Below are 26058 nucleotides of genomic sequence, written 5' to 3'. Positions count from 1 at the left end.
TAGAATAACTTTTATATTGTTCGTTTTTTTAAAGGGGTGGTTTACTGCTTTTTTTCTTTGCATGATTGTATTTATGGGGTGCAATATAACATGTCTTCGTTTTTTTTTTTTTTTTTTAAGCCTTATTTTTCATAAATTTGACCTTTATTGTAAGCCGCTTTCTCCTCTGTCATTTGAACGACCGGTTGACTTCCTGATTCTATGAAACCACTCCCTCAGAAACAGGCATGGGCTCAGATTGGTTAGTTGGGCCGGTGTGTTGTAATTGGCTAAACTGCGCAGTGCACGTCGTCCGGAAACTTCACGCCCATCACCTTTACGGGCGAAAGTTGCATGTGCTCCGGTCAAATGTAAATAATGGTTTCAATACTGCCGTACAGTTTGAGCCAGAAGCAGACCCAGAAAGCGGCAATGAAGAGAGTCAAGCAGAACCTCCCCAAACACGGCTCTAACAAAACGTTTCTGAATGGTACATTTTTTTTATTATTATTATTCTATTCTACTATTATTATATAATAATTTCGATACGCTGTTACTTGAAAATGCCACTGCGGACACTTGTTAGCTTTTGAGATACGGTTTTCTCCTGATTAAACATTTAATATAACTGAATAAATGACTGAGTAACACCGCAGCTGAAGTTTGCTGTTGCGATTACATATATATATATATTTTTACTTTACACGTTTGTCTTATACACAAAATAGCATCGAACTGGCTACTATAAACAAACAGCTTTGGCATTCGTTTACGTTCTTGATCAAATCGAAAAATTACTTCATAAAGTATACATGGAAAATACATTTACAAAATTAGTACATAATTACAAATTGCAGGTTCAAAATGTTTGTACGCGTTTGTCATAGACACACAAAATAGCATAACTAAGTGGCTATAACGCGAGCGCTGGCATTTGTTTACGTCCCTGATAAAACTAAAACATTACGTCTGAAATTATACATGCAAACATTTAAAATTATTAAGTCTTACTTACAGGTTGTGGCCCAACAACGGCTGCCTCTGCGTTTAAAGTTGGAGCTGCTTCATGTTTTAGAAACAGTTTCTCGTTTAATCCGGCATTGAATTCGTGGAGATTCTGGAAGCTGTCTTCCGTAAAGTGCGCAGCACAGAGAGCTACGATTGTAATTTTCAGGAACATAATAAAACAGAAATTGTAGCCATTGTTGACGAACTACAGCGTCCATAGGAAGCCCGAACACAGAAGACCTGACAGCTGGGTGAAAATAACACACTTTCGACGGCATGGCTACAGCTCTCCAATATAACTCTTCCTCTTCCACAACGCCGCAGAAATATGGCCACGCCCCATTTTTTGCATATTCCGGAGGGAGGGTTGATGTAAATGTATGGGTTAGCTACGTATAAAACCCGGGAAGTATCTCGTTGTAGTCCCATTCGAGTCGTTTTTGTAGGCATTAAACTTCCTGATTTTTAAAAGACAATATATCTGCTTACGTTGAACTTTCAGCACAGCAACTTTGCAGATACTGTTCATGCACCAACAGCAACATTGCACACTATTTAAAATGAAAAAAGTGAAATCGCAATCAACCACCCCTTTAAGTTTTTTTTTTTTTTTTTTTTTTTTTTAGTGTAATTATAGACATTTCAAGTACAATGCAATAAAATAATAAGATGAATACAAAGCATTGTAAATACAGCTCAAAATGTTTAACCAGAGAATAACATCAACGAATGTATAAAATGAACATAACAATAATAATAAAAAAATAAATACAAAAAAGTGATAAATACAAAAATAAAAGTTTATAATATCAAGGTAGTTATATGTATTTGAAAAGCTTTCAAATTTGTATTGTTTTTATAAGCTTTTTGTTTTGTGATCTCATGTTTGAAAGAGTTTCAAAGTATATTGTTAGATCAGTGTTATAAAAAGTAATATAGGAGGGTTTCTTTTTGAGTTATTTTTGTCTTATGAAAATAAACTTCGCCAAAATAATTAAAAGATTAATGATATCATTTTGTTTTTCAGAAAAATATGGGTTTTGGAAACAAAGTAAAATGACATGAGGTTCTAAATTAAGACATCTGTTAATTTTTTTTCTCTCATATCTATTTTAAAGTCAGTCCAAAAAGAAAAAGGGCAATACAAAAATAAATGTTCAATATCTTCAAGTGATGTGTTACAAAAAGTGCACTTATCACAAACAGTATGAATATATATCTAATGGTTGCATTTACAGGATAACATCTTTGTAGATAAGTTTGTAGATTACTTCTTTTACTTTATTAGAAATATCATACTTATAGGGCAATGTCCAAATGCTGCGCCAAGATATACAATAAGGTTTAAGCCACTTTGATTTACATGGAGGACTGGATCAGACATTAAAGGAATTTTTTATAAAATTGTTATTAAAAACTTTATAAAATAAGGAGATACCATTTACAAAGAGTTGAGGATTTTGTAAGGATGTATTATTATATCTACATCTGAGAATTTGGTCAGGTAATATATGCCATTAGGGATAGCCTTAATTACTGTGTTCAATTCTTTTTCATTTACAAATAATAAACCATATTTTAAAATAAAATTAGGCTATATGTAAAATTGCCCATTTTTGTCAATAAGCTGGTTTACAATTAAAACGTTGTGTTGGACCAAATTCTCCATGTACAATGACTTATTATTAGGAATTAAAGACCATCTTAGAAGAAGGACTTCTACAGAGATTGAACTCTCTATCGCCCCCTAGAGTACTCAGGTGTGGTGACACCACCACTTTATTATTTTATTCTTTATTCTATGCATTGGCCAACCATTTGGTTCTTTGTTTCGTATACTTGCATATAATGTTTATGGCCTAACATCCACCGCCAAATGTTCTGGGGGCATTTGTACTTTGCTAGTGTAAATAAGTGTATATCACATAAGATCTAAATTATCCTTACTACTTAGCGTATGAAAGAATGGAAAAAAAGCCCATTTGGCATGAAATGGAAGTCGCGGTACTCTTTTATACCCAATTGTAACATACTCATAGTGAAACGGCTTCTCAAACAAGAAAAAATGTCCAGGGAATTGATTGGATGGTTGTGGTTTGCTATTGGTTGATCTCGTGTGAGTGACAGTTTGTGTGTGAGTTTGACAGTAATTACCTTCTCAATATAAACACTCATCAGAGAAGAGATTTGGCAAGAAATTTGTATTAAAGATTACGAGGGCACATCAATTGTTAAATAATGATGCTAATAATGATGAATAAAATTTTTAAAAAAAATGATGCACAGGTAAATCATTTATAATAAATGATGCAATTTTCCATAAATAAATAAAAAACCTCAAATTTGATTTCATGGAGATTTTAAATTCTTTAATTGAGCAAAGTGAATGTATCACAAAAAAAAAATAGAAAGAAAATGATTGATTTTCATTCTTTAAAAGGAGAAAGGAAGTAGCAACATAATAGATGGGAAGTTGAATATGCTGATGCTTATTAAAATGATAATTACTGGCATGCAGAAAGTAGAGTAATTGTTCAGTGGTGATCCATGAAAGGCTGTTTAAAATATTCCACTTCTCACTTCAACAGTTTGCATAGATGTCTTCATATGAGAGATCCTTTTCGAATGTGCATTCAGGTTTAACGGTGCAGGTCTCCTTTATTTCATATGTATTTGACTGAACCTGATGGCTTTTTGCACTTGAAGACACATTGGCATAAATGTCCTGATCTTGGTTTGTTTCCTGAAATGCATTAATAAATGAGCTGTGAACTTGTACTTACTCTGTTAGCTTTATGATAATTCACTCACAACAGAACATTGTTCTGAAAACAATGAAGCACTCATCATGTGTAACATTTAAGTGACAGTGCAGTACTAGCCCAGTATCATTGTTAGTGTTTGCCTTGCCCTTAAAGAACTGGTTTTGTAGCTTTTACCGTCAAATTTAGTCTATTTCAGAAAACAAATGGACTAAAAATATTGAAGACATGTTTTATCTATCTACTATCTATATATCTAACTCACTTCATGAGAAACATATCAAGATACTTACACTTCTGTGTGGGTTTTTGCACCTGCATATACCAACCAAAAAAGGGAAAACATTATCATTTATCTCAAATAATGTATTAAATATTTTATATCATTTAAATTTCTAGCAGGATCCTACCTTCTGTAAATCAGAACAATAGGAAGTGCAAATAAAAGCAATGAGAAGATTCCCAAAACTGCGAGGAAAGCAGTGAATGATATGCCTGCAAAAACAAAGAGAGCTGACAAACATGGCTTTTGTGCCTATTTCATCTGTTTGCTTAACTAATATAGGTTTTCATTTTTCGGCTCATTTTTTTAAACAGTCATAAAAAATATTTGTGTTAAATAATGAGTACTGCGTGTCTGTAAAATGTAGTAACTCACCCAAAGTAGGCCAATTTAATTCATGCTTCAGTTATTGTGTCCTCAAATTGGTCAGTGCCACCACAGTGAAAACATTTTTGTCATCATGTGAGATGTACTGTCAAAATGTTTAGATGTTTCATAGTAGTCAACCCTTGAACTGTTTATATACAAATTAAAATGTTCATCATTTTTGGTGACACTGACTGTCAGATTTGTCTAGCTGAATGCTATTGTGTATTACACTAAGCTTTTTAGATACAGATTTCAACCAGATTTCAACAGTAGGTAAAAGTTAACTGGAAAAAAACATGTGTAATTTGCTAAAACTAAGCAAACAAGAAACTAATTGTTCAGATAACTAATTTGAGAATTAAGCCAAAGTGACTGAGCAAAACAGTAATGTACAAATATATGGTGAATCTGTACAGCAGGGTTCCACAAATCCGGTCTTAGAGTCCGAAATTTTCACACGTTAAAAAATAAATACGACCTCACGGTTTGTCAATCACGCTTCCACACTGCCTCCGAAACTTTCGTCCGTCATAAATAAATTCGGGTTCGATTTTCTGCGTTTTTAGCATCCGTAGCAAGAAGTTTGAATGGTGTTCGGACAACTCAGAGCCACCGAATCAGGAATATGAAAATTTCGGAGTGTGCAAGGACCTTTAGAGAGCCACTGCTCTGCAGAGTTTAGCTCCGAACCTAACAAACACACCTGAACAAGCTAGTCAAGAGATGTGTCCCAATTCAGAGTCTGCGTCCTTCAAAAGCCACGAAGATCAGAACGAGCGTTGTTAAATGGGACGGTCTAGCCTACGGAGGATTGTTCTTGACGCCTAGCAATTGTGACAGCTGCTGTTGATGAGTGGCAGTAACGTGTACTGGACTTTTATTGAAAGTTATATTAAAGGGGATGTCTAATCCAATTTCATGCATTCTGACATATTTACACTGTTAAAGAGTTAGATTCTCATGCTAAACATGACCAAAGATTCAAAAGACCAAATACACTCCTCCAGGATTCGTATAAGCTTCAGAAAGTTTTTTCCAAAAATGACCATAAGCGTCCATTTATTTTATTTTAAAACCAATCCGTGCTTGTGACTCTTTAGCTCCACCCATGGCATGCCTCCAGGAGCTTGACTGTTTTCGGAAAGAACCGGTACAGCTATATCTGTCTTTTATAAATCTGACCAAACTAAAGACTCTTCAGAGATCACATCTTAGTAAGATATAAGGCAACATTTGAACTGCTTTAGAGTTTTTTTTCTATTTTTACATTTGTATCATTAGATATTTGAGTAAGCTGAAACCCAATGCTTATGTTTAAAAGTGTAATTCTGCAAATTCTCTCAAAGCAATCCTGTCGTCACCAGCGCGCAATGAGTTGCATCCTTCATCTCATGGGAAACGAAGGACGCATTTGGAGGCCGCATCTGAAGGAGACTTCGAATTGGGACAGCCTTCGTCGCGCCGTGGTGAAGCAATGGCCTTCGAATGCGACCTTTGAAGGATGCAGCCTCTGAATTGGGACAGTCTTCAGAGTTACTAGAAAAATTGCAGGTAGGTGAGAGTGATTAGGATCTGAACTAAACTCTGCAGGACAGTAGCCCTCTTGGGCAGGATTTGGGGAACCCTGCTCTACAGTCTCAAGCACAGACTGACCTGGGACATTGATCTGTAGGATTGTGGAGTTCCCTGCACCATGTAGGTTCTGTGCCTCACAAATGTATTTCCCACTATTATTACGGGTCGCAGTAAAGGAAAGCACACGCGAGGCACCCACTTCTTCCACTATACCTTCCTTTTTCATGAACCACTTGTGGACCGCTGGAGGGTTGGCATTACTTTGGCAGGTAAGGGTTACATTATTACCAAGCCAGACTGAGCCTATAACAGAGATCTGTATTTCCTTAGGAGGATCTGTGGGTCAGAAAGAGAAGAAACTGAGTATTTTCAGAATGACCACAAAAAGAGAAAATCTGCAAACTGTGATGGGTTGAAACCTCACACGCCACATTGAGGATGACGGTCTTGTGGCTGAGCAGGGGTTTGTCCAGATGGATGGAAACACAGTTCACTTTCAGCTCATGATGGTAGAACGATGGGACGAAGTTCAAAAGGGCAGAAACAGTCTGTGTCCCATCAGCATTCAGCTGTGCCCATTGTGTTATGTTCCCACCTAATGCACGATCCCATGTTACATTTGGAGAGTTACTGGGGCAAGGCGCTGAAACAGTGCAAGTCAGATTCCCCACCTCACCCTCCCTGAGTTCCGGCACAATCACATGCGGCTCAGGCAACGAATCTATCAGGATATGGAGAGGAGAAAGAGTGATGGTATAAGATATAACTCGAACTCGATTTACAAAAAATTACACTTTATTCAAGATGCCCTTGTTACCGTGTAATTAGGTAATATTACAGTTTTTTACAGTCGCTATAGGACACATTTCTCAATGAATTGATAAGATAACAGAACAATTGATAAAGACTTTTGAAAAACTAGAACTCAAACGTGTCTGATCTAGTTCGCAGCTAAGAACAGCTAACATAGGAAGTGTCTGTGTGAATGACGTAAAGAAAACTTTTTGTTTGTCCATGTCGTGAAGTAACATAAGATACACAAAGAGATAGATATATGACTGGAGATTTAATTGTTGTTCGTGTAATTGTGTATATCCAAATATCTAAAAATTCTTAAACCAAGAAGCGTTTACTAGAGAAGTAAAATGACATAAGAAATTCTATTTTGTTTTAAGATAAAAAGAAAGTAATTTAAGTAATTTTTGCTTAAAACAAGCAAAATTATCTGCCAATGGGGTAAGCAAAAAATTCTTGGTTTCCATTTGAATTAAGATTTTTTTTCTTGTTTTCCATTTGAATTCAGATTTTTTTGCTTACCCCATTGGCAGATAATTTTGCTTGTTTTAAGCAAAAATTACTTAAATTACTTTCTTTTTATCTTAAAACAAAATAGAATTTCTTATGTCATTTTACTTCTCTAGTAAATGCTTCTTGATTTAATAATTTTTAAATAAATGGACTGGAAACAAAACAAAAATACTAAGTAAGAAAAGCATTTTTTGCAGTGTAGATTTTATCAATAGTTTTAATATAAATACCGGTAAGCACATTCTTCCCATTCCTTCACTTACATACGAAATAACTCATCATTAATGTATAACCCTGTAAATCAGGTCAAAATATCTAAAATAATATCGAAAAAATAAATAAATATACGTGATATTTTATGACTCTTGCCACTAGATGGTCTTATAGCTCTATATGGAGCAAATGAACTGTTCCCCTGGATCCCAGAGTCCCATCTGAAGTCGGTTTGCTTCAGTATGCATTCAGGTAGACTATATTTAGACATTACAAAATTGTTTATTTTTGTTTTGGAAATATGTGGGCATTTTTAGTTTTAATTTTGAGCATGTTTTTTGATTTGTATTTATACTGAAGTGGTTTATTTAGCAATAATTAAAGTCAGTAAGGTGGACAGCATGGGTTTAAAATGCAGAACAACCCACCCCCACACAAATGCAAAATCAATGGTGAAATTTTAACAGAATTTTTGGAGCTGTAACAGTTTTTTCTGAATGAGAATCAGCATATTCAAATAAATATTCTTCAAGGTTTTACTGGTTCTGTGTGTTGTGTGTAGGCCTATTCCAAGTTTAAAGTCCGCGTGAACCGGAAGTTGCAAACGACTTTTCTCAAGTGTTGTGACGCATTTCCGAGTGAAAGGGAATATTGAACAGAGGGCAGGGTTTCACTTCAGCGCTCCTCCTCTCCATCTCTCGCCCACAGCAGAGTAACGGTTTGAGGGAGTGGTTAAGCGTTTAACCAACCCAAGCCGTCAAGCCTATGTCATCAGAAAAAGAACCATTCCAGACCCGGAAGTAACTTTTCAGACTTTGATTAAAGATAACTTCGGCAAACAGTTTTTTTCCGTGTATTAACTTGCACAGATTAATTGTTCACCACAAGACTAGTAATATCCGCTAACAAAGTAAATAGGGTCAGTTTTGATTTCATGCCGACTTTAAGTGTGACAAAAGTCCTAAGGTCTTGGACCTCTCCGATGAACACTTAATTCATAAAAATATATATATTTCGGGTCAAAACGACCCGAGGATAGGATGAGATGTTGCCGCAGGTAAAACTTTTTTTTTTTTTTTTTGTGCCGCGGGTTGATCCGCATATTTTTTCCCCGTAGGCCTACTACAATTTTGGCGCTCCAAACTAAACACAAAATAGGGCCTATGTGTTTTGGGAGCAAAAATACACAAAATGTGCCATTTTTTTACCTAAAAAATGTAAGTTGCCTATAGATATAATTAGGGCTGGTCCGAATACCATTTTTTGAGCTTCGAAGCTTCGGTAGTAATGAACATCGAATATTCGAAGCTTCGGAGAGAGGGTGCTGAACATAATCTTCTCTCTAATAAAAGCAGGAATCTCTATGTGTCTGCAATATAGATAGACACGTGAGACGCGACACGTTCAGAATTAATAAACTTTTAATAAACGACAGAACAGCGCGAGCGGGAAGCGGTGCGCCTCAACGCGGGCTGGGCTTATGCTCCGAGAACGCGGACACTGCACTATAGTGATATAAAACGCACACACACAGGTCTGTTAAATTAAGCAATACTTTTAAGGTAGGCTAGTCTAATATTTTTCTGACTAACAAATTACTGACAGAGTAAAGGGTACATTTTAAATAAAGAAAAACTAAATTTAAATAAAGAAAAACTAAATTTAAAAAAAGAAAAATGAAATTTAAATAAAGAAAAAACAAAATCTAAATAAAGAAAAAACGAAATTTAAATAAAGAAAAACGAAATTTAAATAAAGAAAAACGAAATTTAAATAAAGAAAAACGAAATTTAAATAAAGAAAAAACGAAATTTAAATAAAGAAAAACGAAATTTAAATAAAGAAAAAACGAAATTTAAATAAAGAAAAACGAAATTTAAATAAAGAAAAACGAAATTTAAATAAAGAAAAAACACAATTTAAATTAAGAAAAAAACGAAATTTAAATGAAGAAAAACGAAATTTAAATAAAGAAAAAACACAATTTAAACTAAGAAAATTTTTAATTTACATAAAGAAAAACGAAATTTAAATAAAGAAAAAACGAAATTTAAATAAAGAAAAACGAAATTTAAATAAAGAAAAACGAAATTAAGTTAAATTAAAAACGAGATTAATTTAGATTGATAATAACGGGTAAAAAGTCTAATAAATTTTGTTTCTATTATTTTCCACAATGTCAAAACAACGCAGCTTAACCCAAAACACAAGCTCATCATGCACTTCCACACACACTCCGCTGTTCTCATGCACTTCTGTCCACACACACTCCGCTGTTCTGCTCTAGAACACTCCCGTTGCTGGAACACTTAAGCCTCTGTTATACTCCAGTTTGGACGCGTACACGACAGCTGCGCACAGCTCGGACGCAGACTACTTGTATTTATACTTTCTGCTGAGGTCCAATCTACTCGCTTGCGCATGGATCGGTCTGGCCAGTATAATCGATAATATTTTAAATATTTATAGTTTATATTTTCATTTATGTCAAAACCTATCACTTTCAAACATCAACATTACATTTATTAATATGTATTCGTGTCAAAATGACATATTAACATCTTAGGCGTTGGTTCTTTTTCTACCATGCACGCGTTTTCCTGAGACTGGTGTATCAGCAGGTAGTGTGCAAACTCCAACCTGTTAACATGGGTGCCGAAATAAAAACGGACATGCCACGCAGCCAGTATGTCGCCGGCCTTATTCAAGCTCGAATGAGAACCGTTTCGCGGGAGATCCTAGGTGTGCAAAAAAAAAAAAAAAACCCCGAATATTCGAATGTCAAATTTTCAAATCGAATACCAACCCACCGAACGAATATTCGATTATTCGAATATTCGGGTTCAGCCCTAGATATAATGTGCCCCAACGTCAGGTGTCAGTGTTGGATAACCGTAGGATTTTGTTCATGGTTGTAAAAATAATGTTGATTTGACGTACAACTCAAATTTTATTTATATTTCTATGTTGAATCCATAGTGAGTTAACAACACCATTTCAACCATTTGGTGTTCAACGTTGTTTTGATGTTGAATTAACGTTTTTTCATAAACTGACATTATTTCAACCACATTTAAACGTTTAAGGTCAGTCGAATGCCAGCTCGGATGCCACAAACCTCTTAAACTGAAAAGTATTGTCCGATTCTTATTGAAATATTTTCACTGCCTTACCTGACACATTTATCGTCACAGCTCTAGTTGCAGTCAGACTAAACCCCTCAGATGAAAACATGAAGTAGTAGCGATCTGAATGCAGGCTGGTGAGATTCATCATGACAGAAGTGCAGTTTTTCTCTCGTAAGTCCCCCACCAACTTTATCAGAGGTTCCTTCTGAGCGTGAGCGTTGGTAAAAAGCTCTGTATCATAGACTGACCACAGAGATCCTCGTCTCCAGGTTACTACTGGTGAAAGGGCAAGATATTTGTCATTCTCCGTTGAAATTTCAAATCGGCAGGGAATTAAAAGGCAGGAGCCGCTGGTGGCATTTAGGGTTTTGGGGACCGTCACCGATATTGTCATGCCATTACACCAAGACGCTGGAATACAAATGTGCTATATTGAAATTGTCCCACAAAAATATTTGGACAATTATGCCACAATTAACCATTTATAGGCTACATGTCTGCATTATAGACTAGCCTACATTTATTTGAAAGAAAATAGCATTAGCACATCATTTCACTCAATGAAGCTTGTTATCTTGCTTCAAAATGAACTTTCTGGTTGTCACAATAACATGTACACTTCATATAAACTCTTAAAAATAAAGGTTTGGCATCTTTCATCAACCTTTTTGGAACCTTTAATTTTAGGAGTCTATGATAAACATGCATTAACTACTATGAACTAACAATGAGAAATACATTTGTTACAGTTTTTATTAATCTTTGTTAATGTTAAGTTGATAAAAATACAGGTTTTCATTGTTTGTTCATGTTAGTTCACAGCGCATCAACTAATGTTAACAAATACAACTTTTGATTTTAATAATGTATTAGCAAATGTTGAAATGAACATTAGTCAAGATGAATAAATGTTGTAGAAGTATAGTTCATTCTTAGTCCATGTTAACTGTTAACTAATGTTAACTAATGAAACCTTATTGTAAAGTGTTACCATTTAAAAAGTGACTCTGAAAGCGAGTTACAGTACTTCTGAGAAAAGCTCTTGCATTATTTGTTTGCTGATCTAATGCAATTAATATTACATAGTTGTTTTTAGGTTGAGATCATTGTTAGTTCAATTATATTCTTAATGAAAACACACAAAAATACCAACCTGATGTAATGGTGCTGAATACAAGAAAATCTGCAGCAAGCATTCTGAGAATCACCTGATGTAGAAATAATGAAGATTAAATGTAGCATATTTATTTGTCTCAACAGTTGTAACAGTTTACAATTAAATAATTCCTCATTTAAAACACATTTGATAGTTTACCTCAAATAGATTTTCATGAGACTACAGCGACCCAGATAAGAGTGACCTTTACTTCAGTTGTGGTGAAGTCACATAGAAACCAGAAACCACCCAGAGCATGAATATAAGCCTGCGATGAACTGTTAGTTTTAACACAGATGGAAGATCCCATTTGAATCAGCAAAATATGTTGCAAGCTCTGATTGAGATATTTGATAATGCCTTAAATAGCCTACAAAAAGCAGAAGTAAAAGGTTTTTCTCATTTATTTAATTTCGTGTTTAAGGTTTCAGCCAGGACTTCATTCATTTTATGGTGTTCCCAGTTAAAGAAATGAAAACATCAGAAAGAACAAGAAACCAGTAAGAGATGAATGAAAAGAGCAGGATGGGATGAAAAAGAACCTAATACAGTTGAATTTGTTACATTGTAGCCAAATCTGTTATTGTTTCTACTAGATTAATAATTCATAAATTAATATTGTTGCAGTGATGATATGCCAACTGTATTAATATTTTTGTCTAACAACTTTACCCTGATCTTGCTCTTGATATTATAAACTGTTAAGATATAGCCTATAGTCTCAGACTAAAATACACGTTTGAGCTTTTTTAACTGAAAGCAACTTGCACTGACGTATCCTAAAATATGCCAGTGGTATTGTTTTGTCTCAAGATCCACACCAGTAACATTTTTTATCTCAGGCACGTTTATAAAAGCCTAATTGAATGAATCCTGGCTTAATCCCTGTATGTGAAACCTGGGGTCCGTTCTTCGTACGTTGCTTAAAACATCCAAGATCAAACGAGACATCCAAGATGATATAATCGGCCTAATCATGATCTGGCTAATTGGGTTGTTCGAACACACCTGCCGGTTATGATTAGTATAGCTGGATTGAGTTATCTGAGATAAATGCGCGTGCATGCGCTGGTTTAAAAGGGGATATGTATCGATAGTAGAAACATTGATCAGCAACGCTGCTATTGGCTGCTCACCGTGGCCAAAGAGCACGCACAGTTTTTCTCCGCAGCAGAGCAAAAGCTAGTAATCGAAGTTTATGCGGAATTTTAATATTTAATGAAAACGCCAGGGAAGACATCAAAGTCTGTAAAAGCCAGGAGATGGGGCTGGCAAATAGTAGCAAACAAATTAAATTCAATAGTGGGGACCATGTTAAATGTTTCTATCACTTGTTACAGTATATACATTTTTGTATTTTAATTTAATTTCATAATTACTTTGTTCATTGTAATGTCAGAGCCACCACCCACTAGAACATTGGAACAAGTAAAAGTGAAAATGGTAATCTTTACTAAGCTACTTATACTATTCTTGGTCTCTTTTAAAAATACACTGTTAAATGATGTGCATGTGTTGTTCATGTGCAGCAACCAAGAAAAAGGCTATAAAAATGAATAAAAAAGGACAGAAGGGCTGGCCCTTGGGTTGAATGTGAATTGACCCTATTGTGGGGGGCATCTCTGGGGGCAGCTCTTCCTTAGACCCACGGCAGGGACCAGTATAGCAACAGCTTCATTACTGGTAAATGAGCTTTTAATTATCTTAGTACACTGTAAAATAATTTGTTGCTGCATTAAATTAAGTAGGCCTATTATCCAAATGGCTGGTCTAAAGCCTGAATTGCTTTACTTTATGAAAGTGAACACTGCATGTAGGCTAATGTAAAAATATCTCTCTAAAAGAACACACAGAGTACTATTGCTGACCTTGCATAATATCTCTTATTGCAGGCAGAAGATGGCTTGATCATTGGCTTTTCTTTACAAAGAATAATTGAAATAAAAAAGGAACTAAGCATATTTGTCTTGTCTTTTATTAAACATTTAGTGAATTTTAAAAATGGTGTCCCACAATTCTGTCCCGTGCCGCTCTGCTACTAGGTCCGTCCAAGTGCACTGGTGGAGGTCATCATCAGGCTGGAGGTCATCATCAGGCTGCACCTCCACCACAGGGATCCTCTCCTTTCTGATGTGTAATACAGCACATGTAACAATAATGTCACAGTCCCTGTCAGGTGCAACCCTCAGACTTTTCAGACACTGAAATTTTCCCTTTAGTTGCCCATGGTCAATTTAAAACTGTGCCCTTGTCCTGGCTAGAGCTCCATTGTCCGGGTTGTGGGTCAGGGAATGGGGTCATAAAATACTGCCTGCAGGTATAGCCCTGTGTCTCCAAGCATGTTGTAATCACCTACATAATGAAAAAAAAATAGTTATGTTAGGCTCAGAATACGTGTAGCCTGTAATACAGTGCGCTTGATATTTATATTTTCCGTTTCCATGTTCAAATAATGTGCTACATGTGACTATGTGACTGATATATAGTGTCACACACCGCCAAGACATTTTAGTCAGTCAACTGCATACTTTTTGATTCCATTCCTTTTTTTTTTATTTAATTTTTTATAATATTACTAATATGATATATTTAGAATTGTAATAGTAACTTACCTGCACATTTACACTGTTCACAAAATCCTCTTCATTGAGGCCTTGATGGGAACGTGTGTAGCTACAGTGTGGCATCAATCACGTTAGTGAAGCCTGACACAAAGGCTACTGTAAATCATACTTATTGGCTAAGTCATGATTGCATGATCTTCATTAAAAATATATAATGTACCTGCATTGGCAAAAAAAAAAAAAAAAAGCTTTACAGGGTCTGGAAAAAACATAAAAACCCCTAAAAAAAAGAAGCTTGAGCGCGAGGTAAACTTTGTGAATGGCACGACAGGCAGCACTTTTCACCAAGTTCACCGTATCACTCGCAAAGAATCTCAGGGAAATGCACACAGTTTGTGCTGTTGTTAAAGCCCGACTCCGACATTAAATGTGTTGTTCCAACAAATTAATGATACAAATGACACTCACGAGTCACGAGAAAAACGATATCGCGCTGCGCTAAAGGACTTCCCGGATCACCTCCGCTTATAAAGCCGGGATCTAATCCTGTTAACATGAAATAAGCCTGCTCGCGAGCAGGTTTAAGATTGCGCACCTGTTGCTATGACAGCAAGTCCAGGATGAGCGTCGAAGAACCAAACAATCCAAGATCATGCCAAATCGCCAACAGTCAAATCCAGCTAAGTGAGTTAGCGACGTACGAAGAACGGACCCCGGGTTTAAAGGCTTTTGTATTATGGCAACAAAAAAAAACAACAACAAAAAACCCTGCTGTGGTCATTGCAGCTTGAGCTCTTTTTATCACACTTCATTTTTTTTCTTTTTTTCTTAGCATGGTTTGCATTGTGCGTTGATGCATGCAACCAAGAAAATTTAGTGAAGTTAAAAAAAATGCAAGACAAAAACAGTCCATGCTTTTTTTAACACTTTTAGATGACTACAGAAAAAAATAATGTATTCTTGTTTATTTCAAACCATCTATTAGATACTTTTATATCAAATAAAATGTTGGAAAAGAGTAGTGTGGAAATTCTGCAAAACATTTCCTATTGTTCCATGGAAGAAATAAAGTCATACTGGTTTGGAATGACAAGAGGCGAGGGTGAGTATATAAATGTACATGAATTAAACATATAATTAATGAGACAGTTTCATTTTTGAGAGTATTAACCTTTTAAGTTTTCCATGAGAAAAACAAAAACAAAAAAAAGTGATCAGCGTTCGTTTACTATAAACTTTGTTACTTTGGTGTGAAACTCTATCACAGGAAACAGTAGTTCCCCGATTCGTTTCTCATAATAAACATCTCAAACCAAACCCACATAATTGATTTAGAGTTTTATATGACAATCTTTCTCTTAAATGTCTTATACAAAAAGCAGAAGTGAAATATTGATCAAGTTTAACCCCTGCACTATAGACCAAAAATACTTTTATGCCATAGAAAAACATTTTTTAAAGATTATACTTCATCCGGAAGATTCTAAGTTCACAGTTTAGTGCACATTAAGAGAGAACTTTCAAAAAGGAATTATACAGAAGACAAAATAACTAACTGAACTGAATTAGTTGATTTTGCGCATTTTCAGAAATGATACGTTAATACCGACAACATTATTAACTGTGTGGTTACATTTCTGAAACATGCCTCAGGTGTTTGGCCAATCACAATTGTTTATGCAATATATTTATTCTTAATATTTCCATTTATAGAATCTCTGCTTTGTAATATATTCACCATGCACAGGTTAGAAGAATATCAGATTAACAAAAGCATATTTGATTGCAATATAGGCTACCTCTGTCTATGCAGGAAAGCTAAAAACTGTGTTAAGCAACACAGAATGTATACAGTATGTGTCACGAAGAGAAGCGAGTCCTGTTACGGCGATGGCCATTTTGTGTGTTCGGGCCGCACATTGCTCTCCATCCCATTATAGTGCCTAGTTTTTATTTTAATACCATTTTCAATTTTTCAATAAATTTCAGTTTAGTTTTAGTAGTTTCATTCATGGTTTTGTTAGTTTTAGTTTAAGTTTTTATTTTGTGAACACATTTCTATTTAGTTTTTATATAGTTAGTTTCAGTTTTAGCAATTAGCAGAGTTAACAACACTTCCAGTGTAGACCAAAGCAAGAGATTTAATTTTAGCAAAAGTTGAATATTTGCAACTCTTGTGCAGAAAATATAAATAAAGTGATGGTTTGAGATTGAACAAAGAACCAAATAATGCAACTTAAAAGAATAAGAGTACAAATTAACAAAGATTTAGATAAACTCATTCATATTAAAGATGAAATCTTGTTAAACATACCTGGTTTACAATGAAGCAGTGTGACCGTACATCCACAGTACAGTACATCCAAAAAATAAAAACAGTTCAAGTCATCTACAGCAAACACAACCTGCTGTATAGGCAGTGTGAGTGTGAGAGTAAGTGTGAGAGTGAGTGTGAGATTAAGGGCCTTTCCAAATTCACACACTTGCATTTCACTGTAAGTTAAATTAATTAGATATTACATGTAATTTGGTAGTATAATTTGGTATTGGTGCAAAGATGAGTAGGCTATGTGTGTTTTGTACAACATTTGCAACTGCTTTTTGTCACTTAATTAGAAGTACCACAAATTTTAATTGTGTCTTCTGTTACATAGGGACTACTGACCAGACATTTAGAAGTTTCTTTTAAAATGCAAAGTATTGAAAATCAAATAAAGCTCCATAAACACTTGCATTTTTGGAACACTTCACACCTGCAGTCTTCACGGTTAATACTTACCAAATACAGGAAATGCGCCATGTAAGTAGGCAAGTGGTCAAGTGCAAAGACCGCAGGTGTGTATTTGGAAAGGCCCTGAGTGTGAGAGTGTCTTGGTATTCCCTACGTTGTGGGTCTGCACGTCTGCACATAGATAATATTATTTGCAGTAAATGTTTTGTAAAAACAAAGATAATAACAGCACCTAATAAGAGCATCATTTTTGCGAATTATTATTTTATTTCATTTAGTTTTTCAATAAGTGTCGGTAGTTTAGTTTAGTTTTAGGTTTTCGTTTATTATGACATTTTTATTTTATTTCAGTTTGTTTTTTGACCAATCTTTTTAGTCTTAGTTTCAGTTTTGGTTTATGAAAATAACCTTGCAAGTTGCAACCCATGAGTCCACTCCAGAGCTTTATCTTTTGCAAGTGCAATGCATCATCACCGATGAGATGTAAAACCGAGGTCCTGATCTGTGGTCATTAAAAATCCCATGGCACTTCTCTGGAGTGTAGGGGTGTAAGTAACCCCGGTGTCCTGGCCACATTGGCCCTTGCCAGTCATGGCCTCCTAATAATCCCCATTGGCTCTATCACTCTCTCTCGCCGTTGTGGCTGCCGTCGCATCATTCAAGTGGATGCTCACACTGGTGGTGCTTGAGTAGAGATCCCTTTATATGATTGTAAAGTGCTTTGGGTGTACAGTATTACAAAGCGCTATAAAAGTCATTCAAAGGGACCAAAGAAAAGAACAATCACTCTTACTTACTCAAACATTCATTCCACATTGATTCTCATAGTATTAAGTATGGCAGCACAGCATTTTTAAATGACTGTCTTCATGAGTTAGTCTGCACCCATGTTGCACATTTCCTCTTTCACGTGTAAAGTGTGGTTTAGTTGCAGTTTATTCCTTATGTTTCTCAAATGTTTTTTTCTGGGGTGTGAACGTGTCAAGGGTGAACGTGTCGAGCGTCAAGAAGATGTCGACTGTGTGTGTAGCGGGTTGTCAAAAAAGGTGTGTTCTTATGAAAAAAAATTGGACATTATACATTCACAGACGCATTCTCTCATGCACAGATACAAAGTGTTTAGCAGTTGTTATTTCTATGAAATGATTTTGTCATTTGTCATCTCAGTTACCAATTAAATTTTTTATTCCCCCCCCACTGATTTTGCTTATTTTGTCCCACCTCTGCCAGGCAGTGATACAGGATTGCTGTAAATCCCGCACAACACCGGACGTCACACCACATGACAGACAGGACACAACTGAAAGCAGAAGTGGATATTTGGAAGTTCGAGAGCCTGTTAATTTTATAGGCTATAGGTTATTCACGCTAATAGTGTACATAGTTTTTAGCCATTTTAGCCGGCGAACATTGCAATCTCCTCCCTCTAGGTTACTTTAGGGTTTATTTCGACCAAGAGTCGATGATTTGTTGGAAAAGTTGAAAAACAAACCGAAACGGGTTTTGGTGAGTTGCGGTTTTGTACAACAGTAAAGAGTTTTGTTTGAACGACGTTTGTTTTATGATCCTGTGCGAGGTAAAGGCTACTGTACGTATTTATGGAGTATTTTATAATGTTTCCTGGGGTGCACTTACAATGTGAATAACCTATGATCTTTACATCAAAATTGTCATAATATAAATATAAAACATTTTTCCTACCTTGATTTTAGCTCTCTGATTTGAGTGTTGCCAGATTGGTTCAACGACATCCAGCCCAAAAGCTCACAGCCCCAAACTCGCTACCTCCAGGAAAAACCCGCCCAAAACTTTAACTGCCAAAATAATGTGATATAATTTTATTGCTATGTCAATCAATATTGATAAGCAGCACCATTTGTATCTCCTTAAAACAAAATAACAATGACAAAATAAAATAAAATAAGAATAAATAAATTTCCCAGCAAAAAGGATCAAAACAGGGCAAATACACTAAACAGAATTAGCAAATATGACTAAAATGCCCAGGTGGAAACTATGTCGAAAAGGAAATCAAGAAAAATACTTTCACCCTTGGAAAACACATTTTTACTTTTCACATAATTTTTAATGTCAACAGTAAGAATAAGCTAATTTAAGTGAGAAAAAAAGTATATGGGAATAAGCAACGTAATTATAAGCCATTTTACACACATTAATGCACACACCACAACCAAATGTGTCATTCATTAATAGGCCTACTAATCCGACAAAAAAAACATAAAAACAACAACAACAACAACAACAACAACAAGAATGCATTAAACTTTGTGTTGCACTTTAACTTGAACTACAGTAGGCTAGGTCTTTCATGAAAATATATATATATATATTAAATAGATGTAGATATATTCCACACATAGTGTAACAACGCAGAATTTAGCACAATCAAAACTGATTAATTGTTGATTCAAATCTCTTTCAGCTGTCGGGGACGAGTAGATTGCAGTCTTTTTTTTAAAGTTGCAGATGTCCTGACAAGTGTTCAAGTGTGCAAATGACGATGGACAGAAGTCGTCCAAAATTCGATTTCAATTAATTAAGTCATTCAACTGTGCTCTAAGATGTTAGATTTAGCTTCGAGTCATCTCCCACCACAGGTGTAATCTAGCCTGGCTAACGCCAGACCCAATTCTCGTTGAGACTTGGGTCTGGGAACCACATGTGCATTTTCTCGTATTTGAGGCGTGGTTTACGAATGCGCCGGCGCCGTTTATTGGGTGCTAAGAATGTCTATCAAATGCGCCTGTACGCTCATAGCCAATCGTTTCCATTATACCAGATAACGTATGTAGAGAAATGGTTTAACGCCAAACGCTGCTCTTTTTTCAAAATAAAATTGCGATCTAAACTACTTAGAACAATATCTAAGGCTGCATCAAAAGGTAGCTTCGCGTCTGCTGCCATGTTGAATCCATAGATATAAACAAACTGCTTAGTTGTGTCGCATAGATGTCGTCATCGTCTTGCTGCTCCCTCCCCGTTCTGTGATTGGTTCCCTAAACGAGGCGAAAATCAGGTCCATGGTTTCCAGACTGCCTTTCAGTGAGAATAAAATCGCGCTGCGCAAAGGCAGTCTGGGGAAACCCAGGCTAGGTGTAATCCATGAGTTGGGTCACTCTCCCACTATTGCTGTTGATACAATTTACTATAGCCACTTTGGCATAACGATCACTTGAATACAGCTACAAGTTATTTATCGTGCTAAAAACCTGTCAGTCATGAATGATCACGACTCACGAGATCTGCCAAAATACGATAATGATCTGCCTGCTGATCACTGATTGGCTAAAAGTGCACGTCGGCGACGTCAACTCCAAGGCCTCCAACTCCGAGTCTGTGTGTTCAGTAAAGTCATGATGACTGATTTTATGGAGTACATGCACACTTTAGTTTTGTTTATTAACCAATTAAAATGTATTATTAACCAACTAGAATTTATTATTAACCAACTATACATTTTAGATGTTTGAAAACTGCCGAACTGACCCTAAACCAACCCAAAATTTGCCCACCCACCCAAACTCATTTTTGCCCACCCAAACTCATTTTTGCCCGCCCAATCTGACAACACTGATTTGAAAGCTCTATTTGAAGGGGCGTGTCTGCTGTGAGACTTCAGTGTAAACGCCCACTGCTGTGATTTACTAACATCTTTGCACATTAAAAAGCCAAGATTTACCTCTTTTAAAACTTTTAGCACTTTTTTCTATTAAAGCTCTCAAGGTTAACTAATCGGGAAAAGTGTTCAAAAAAAGTGATCTATGGAATTATATTTCGATCGTGGCATGAAAGGTTCCAGTAATGAGCATGGTAGCCGATCACAGACATTTTGAGCGCATGAATGCAGTGATCTTGTCATTGCAACTAAATTTCTGCACTCTCACAAATGCTTTTATCATAACTAAAGCCACCTTTCCATTGCACATTACAAACGACAGCCTTGGACCGGAAGTCATTCATTTGCTGTGGAGTCGCACAGGGGCTGCGTAGATCGGTGTGATAATTATTTTTGTTTAACTGTATCAGAAACACTTAGTACACTGAAAAACTTTTTAAAATACATGGTTATTGATAAGTAATCAATTATTAATTTAATATTTATGTTTTTTTATGTTGTCTGGCACCTTATTTTTACTCAAATTATTATAATTTGTCCTACATGCGTAGCTGTTTATTGTTTGCATACATTTATTCGTTCCACCATGCAAGGTCATAGTTTGGAGGATAAAGGCTCTTGCTTTTGCATTCCTTTACTGGAGATGCTAAAAGAAATTGCAAGTCAATGTGGGCAAATCACTTTGTAGCTTGAGTATTACCGGTAGAATCTCAGCCAGCATCTTTACTTTCAAAACTTTCATAACATAAATTTTCTCAGAAACGGAGACAACGATTTTAGAAACTGATTCGCTAGTCGGATTTCGCACGATATGAGAGAATACTCACCCTCAAAGTTGTCGATGTAGCTCAAAATATATCATTTAAAGCCCTTCTCTTTCTTACTCTTAGGTGTGACAGCTAACTGTCTTACAATATTGTAAACATCATTCACGTTAACCGCTGGAAGTTCTTGTAAACAGCGAATGTAATTTGCCATTATCTCCACCTAATGCAAAAACGGCTTCTGACGCAGCACCGGATGTAACTGGGCGGGCTGAGACAAATCGAAGAAGTGATCGTTCATAGAGCCTATGGGGAAGATTTCCGAGACTGCGACAGTTTACCCATGGTGTCGCAGAAGATCATAATGAAAGTTCATTACGACTGCCACTAGCGGGGCGATTTCCTGTCAGTCGAATGTCGTGTGCGGTGAAAATGTGGCTTAACAGTGCAAACATGATGTAAATAAGAGGGCCCTTGCGCACCCAACGCGCACGACCACCAACACCGCAATGACGTCATTTTTGCCGCATGCACTTTGCGCTCGTGCGGACGCGTCGAGTATAAACAAGGCTTCACGCACCTCTCTCTCTCTCGCTCGCTCTGCATCTCGCGCGGCAGAGAGGAGTAGCGTTTTAATTCAGTTAAACACTGATATTATGTTGCTTCTCTAACTTTACATGCAAGTATAGCCGAAATCACAGCACAGATATTGTTTTTATCTAATGTGTATTTGATTCCATCAGACGACGGCTCGATTATCAGGATTTTTGTGCAGATTATAACATCTTGGAAGGGAAAGCTGGTTTTGTGTTAATGGGTCGCGTTTCAGTCACTATTTAATATTAATTCCGTTGTTCTTTCTCCCTTTCCCCCGTGATTTTGTCTATATCGCAAATATAAGACGACCCCCCATTTTTCAGCTTATATTTTTCGTCTTATATTCGGGTATATACGGTACTTCTTGTCATGTGTGAATCAGTGGGTGGGGCTACAGTGGTAACGATGTAGAAGTAGGCGTTGATCTTGCAGAGGCGGTCCTTCACCCATCTATGACGTCATAGATAGGCACATTCCAAAACGAGTTGTTCTCTGGGCTTGGTTTCAATAAAAGCTGTTTTTGGACTGACAAGGAAGTTTTCAGTTCTGCAACATACAGGATATTCTTATAGTATGATGACATAAATATGTCAAAAGCTCAAGGAAAATTTGATTTCTCAATTCATGACTACTTTAAACAAAAGGAAAAAGTCAGATCCGAGCCTTTTATAGATGTACGTTGGCAGTGCACAAAAGCTCAAAAGTTAAGTATTTGACTTTGTTAAAGTTGACAATATATTCACAGATTCAAACTTCCCGGATCAATAACTTGTGAGCTAAATGTTGTTAAAACACAAGTGACACCTCTCTCCAATCATATAACGTAGACAACGAGCTACAACCTAATTTTCCTCAAGACTGAATTTGATGCCATGATGTGTGAACTGAACTTGGTGACAGTACACTACAGTGTGTTACAGTAAAGATATTAATTTAATAAAAAAGCATAAAAAATTATGCAAAGAAAGCACATTATTGTGCTGTATAACCAGCAGGAGAGCATTGATGTGTGAACAGAATTGGATGACATTACATTGTATAACATTGAAGTTATTGACTATTTTTGTAGTAATGCTTTTTGGGCGTTGCACTTTGCAGACAGTCCCTTCGGACTCGTCTCTCAGCCGCCTGCACATAGAGATCCACCCTATCCCAAATGGCAGACTTCATGTGCACTCAACAAGTAACATCAAATCAAACAAGACTCAAATTTATTTTGATTTCTTACAGCTCTACAGCGTGGTCCACTTTGCACCCTTTTTGTCTTTGTACCCTGGAAGGGCATTGCTGTCACAAGGCAGTTTATGAGTATTTTGTAATAATTAGCCATAATAATGCAGCCTTTCAAACTTTAAAAATGAGTTGTTTTTTGTTTCGCTTCAGAATTTCCTTACAATGTCTGTTCATCTTCACTGTTGCTGTGGATAACAGGCTTCGTCATACATTTCTTTGTGTGTGTGTGTGTGCCTTTATTTGGTTACATTTTCACCATTCTTCATTCGGCCCTTGATAGTGTTTAAAGGAAAGACTTCACTGAGGGTCAGCCTGTTTGCCACCAACCACATTCCCTACATTTAGTGGTGAAGGTTGAGTGGGACACTTATTGTTGTTTTTGCTCACTTGTAGAATTTATAAAACAAATCAAGTATAGTGGTTTCCAACCCTCATGTTCCCCTCTCTTTTGCATGTTTTTGTTTCATTTATATTCTTGCACACCGAAAAGGCTTTTATGGCTGTAAATTGCTGATGCACTGCACTCTAGGTAACAAACACAGAACCAAAATGTTTTGAAAAAAGTGTTTAATATTTTGAATCAAATATTTTTGAAAATAACTCCTCAATAATATGAATATAATTATAATATATAATATAATACAGTATAGTAAACAAAATACTGTAAAAATACAGTAAAGTACTGTTTACTGCAGTTATACTGTTCTGTGTGCTGTACATTACTGTAAATCAAAATACAGAAACTTGCTGGCAACCGTGCTGCCAGTAACTTAGTGTAAAAATACAGGGAAATCGTTAACGTTTTTCCCTGTTTCTTCAACAACCTTTGTTGAGAGAGAGACTGTCCATCAGAATAACTTTTTGAAGCCGTTGAGTTTGTTGATAAGACGGTCTTTCAGAGAGGGTTCGTTGGCAGACTGGCTCTGTTTTCGTTTCTCTTTCATTTTTTTCTTAATTTTCTTTTGATAGGCATTCAGCTCTGACATTGTGTTAATGAGAGAAAAATCTGTTTCAATTTTTTTCAGGTGGGACGGCCGGCTTATGTCACTCCCCATCCGAACACATTTTTCTTTTGGAGGTGGTGGAGTATTTTTTGCCCGCTCTGTCTTTCTGTCTTTTGCCTTGTGTTCTTCGGGGCTGTTCTCCTCCTTCATGTACTCTATGAGAGTTATACTCTCTTCCTGCTCAGTTTTAGTTAGTGTACTTTCTTCTGGATGTGTGTTACTCGTCTCCATCCAGACCAGTTGTGGAATTTCATATTCAATCTTTCTCTCCTTCTTTATCTTTCCTTTGGCCACTATCAGTATCTCCACCATTGTTTCAGGCTCTGAATCTTCTGTCTTTGTAGTTTGTGAATGACTGACTTGTGTATTAGATGTTTCTATCCATGGAAGTTTTACCTTTGTTGGTGGTCGAGATGATTGTTCTGATTGGTCATTTGTTCTCTTCTTCTTTGTTCTTTTCTCCCTCCTTATGTGGTCTTCCAGCCTTTCCTTTTCTGGATAGGTGACCTGTATGTATGTCTCCATCCAATCTTTCCGTACAGTTGAAACTGGTGAACCTTTCGGATTCTCTCTCCTCTCCTTCTTACTCTGTCTTGTCCCTCGCCTTTCGGGTGGACGCTCCTCTTCAATCATAAAGGGATGGTGTGGTGCCACCTGCATGTAGCATGTCTCCATCCAATCATTCTGTACAGTTGAAGATGGTGAAGTTTTCAGACGATCTCTTCTCACCTTCTTACTCATTCCTTTGGCCACTGTCAGTATCTCCACCATTGTTTCAGGCTCTGAATCTTCTGCCTTTGTAGTTTGTGAATGACTGACTTGTGTATTAGATGTTTCTATCCAAGCCAGTTTTACCTTTGTTGGTGGTCGAGATGATTGTTCAGGTTGGTCATTTTTTCTCCTCTTCTTTGTTCTTTTCTCCCTCCTTATGTGCTCTTCCAGTCTTTCATTTTCTGGATAGGTGACCTGCATGTATGTCTCCAACCAAACACTGCGTATAGTTGAAGGTAGTGGCATTTTCGTATTCTCTCTCCTCTCCTTCTTACTCTGTCTTGTCCCTCGCCTTTCGGGTGGACGCTCCTCTTCAACCGTAGAGGGATGTTGTGGTGCCACCTGTATGTAGCATGTCTCCATCAAATCATTCTGTACAGTTGAAGATGGTGACGTTTTCGGATTCTCTCTTATCTCCTTTTTACCCTTTCTTGTCCCTCGCCTTTCGGGTGGACGCTCCTCTTCAACCGTAGAGGGATGTTGCGGTGCCACCTGCACCATCAGTGGTTCTGCCACTGTGATTGGAAAAAGTGGCTGTAATTTCACTCCAGCAGGTGGAGTTGGATGTTTTGGAAATATTTCCTTCTCAGCAGAATATACCTCACATTCTCTATCTTCAGTCTCTATATCTTCTGGAGGCTTCTGGAAGGACTTTTCCTGAATGTGGCTAGATTCTTGCAAACTTTGCCTTGTTAAGAGCCATTTAGGCAAGCTAATGCTTGCAAGAACTTTCCTCACTAATGTCATCTTCACAATGGATCGAAATGAATCACAACTGGATTGATAAAATATTAACAAGGAAATATCAACACTAATATCTCTGCTGCTAATACCTGTAACTCGCTTTCTCCTGAACTCAACTGTCACACTCAGGCTCAGCATTCCATGTGTTAGCGGGACCACTGTTACGTCACAGTACACTTTGCCAACCAATCAGGCAAATCGTTACCACCGCGCGCGCACTCTTGAGCTGAAG

At 36.6% G+C, this 26058-nt stretch overlaps 1 protein-coding gene across 5 annotated transcripts; it reads right to left on the bottom strand.

Moving 5' to 3' along the window:
* Positions 1-1683: 1683 nt before the first annotated feature.
* On the bottom strand, positions 1684-18891 carry LOC307002610 (B-cell receptor CD22). Of its 5 annotated transcripts, none has more exons than XM_079620395.1 (9): positions 18778-18891; positions 11941-12059; positions 11779-11833; positions 10671-11036; positions 6401-6697; positions 6055-6312; positions 4160-4244; positions 4043-4064; positions 1684-3730 (listed from the first exon to the last, which is right to left on the bottom strand). In XM_079620395.1, the coding sequence occupies exons 3-9, from the start codon at positions 11819-11821 to the stop codon at positions 3569-3571; spliced, it is 1233 nt and encodes a 410-aa protein (XP_079476521.1). In that variant the 5' UTR covers positions 11822-11833; positions 11941-12059; positions 18778-18891; the 3' UTR covers positions 1684-3568. The 5 variants fall into 5 exon arrangements, with proteins under 5 accessions (XP_079476521.1, XP_079476522.1, XP_079476520.1 ...); XM_079620396.1 differs by lacking the exon at positions 18778-18891 and adding an exon at positions 18298-18365; XM_079620394.1 differs by lacking the exon at positions 11941-12059 and adding an exon at positions 18298-18376 and having other exon boundaries at positions 3182-3730; positions 18778-18876.
* Between the last annotated feature and the right edge of the window lie 7167 nt (positions 18892-26058).

Source organism: Phoxinus phoxinus, assembly GCF_949152265.1.
Source record: "Phoxinus phoxinus genome assembly, chromosome: 8".
NCBI classification, from domain to species: Eukaryota; Metazoa; Chordata; class Actinopteri; order Cypriniformes; family Leuciscidae; genus Phoxinus; species Phoxinus phoxinus.
Note: the sequence above shows the minus strand (reverse complement) of the source record. Positions and strands in the feature narration are given on the sequence as shown.

What these genes read in the sequence shown, in the direction of transcription:
- LOC307002610 (XM_079620394.1), bottom strand. Translation starts at nt 18,827, where the DNA reads ATGTCGTTGAACCAATCTGGCAACACTCAAATCAGAGAGCTAAAATCA. An exon ending in ATCAGAGAGCTAAAATCAAG is followed by an intron (nt 18,377 to 18,777) that starts GTAGGAAAAATG and finishes TTCTGCTTTCAG; the next exon opens with TTGTGTCCTGTCTGTCATGT. An exon ending in CGTCATCCTCAATGTGGCGT is followed by an intron (nt 6,313 to 6,400) that starts GTGAGGTTTCAA and finishes TCTGACCCACAG; the next exon opens with ATCCTCCTAAGGAAATACAG.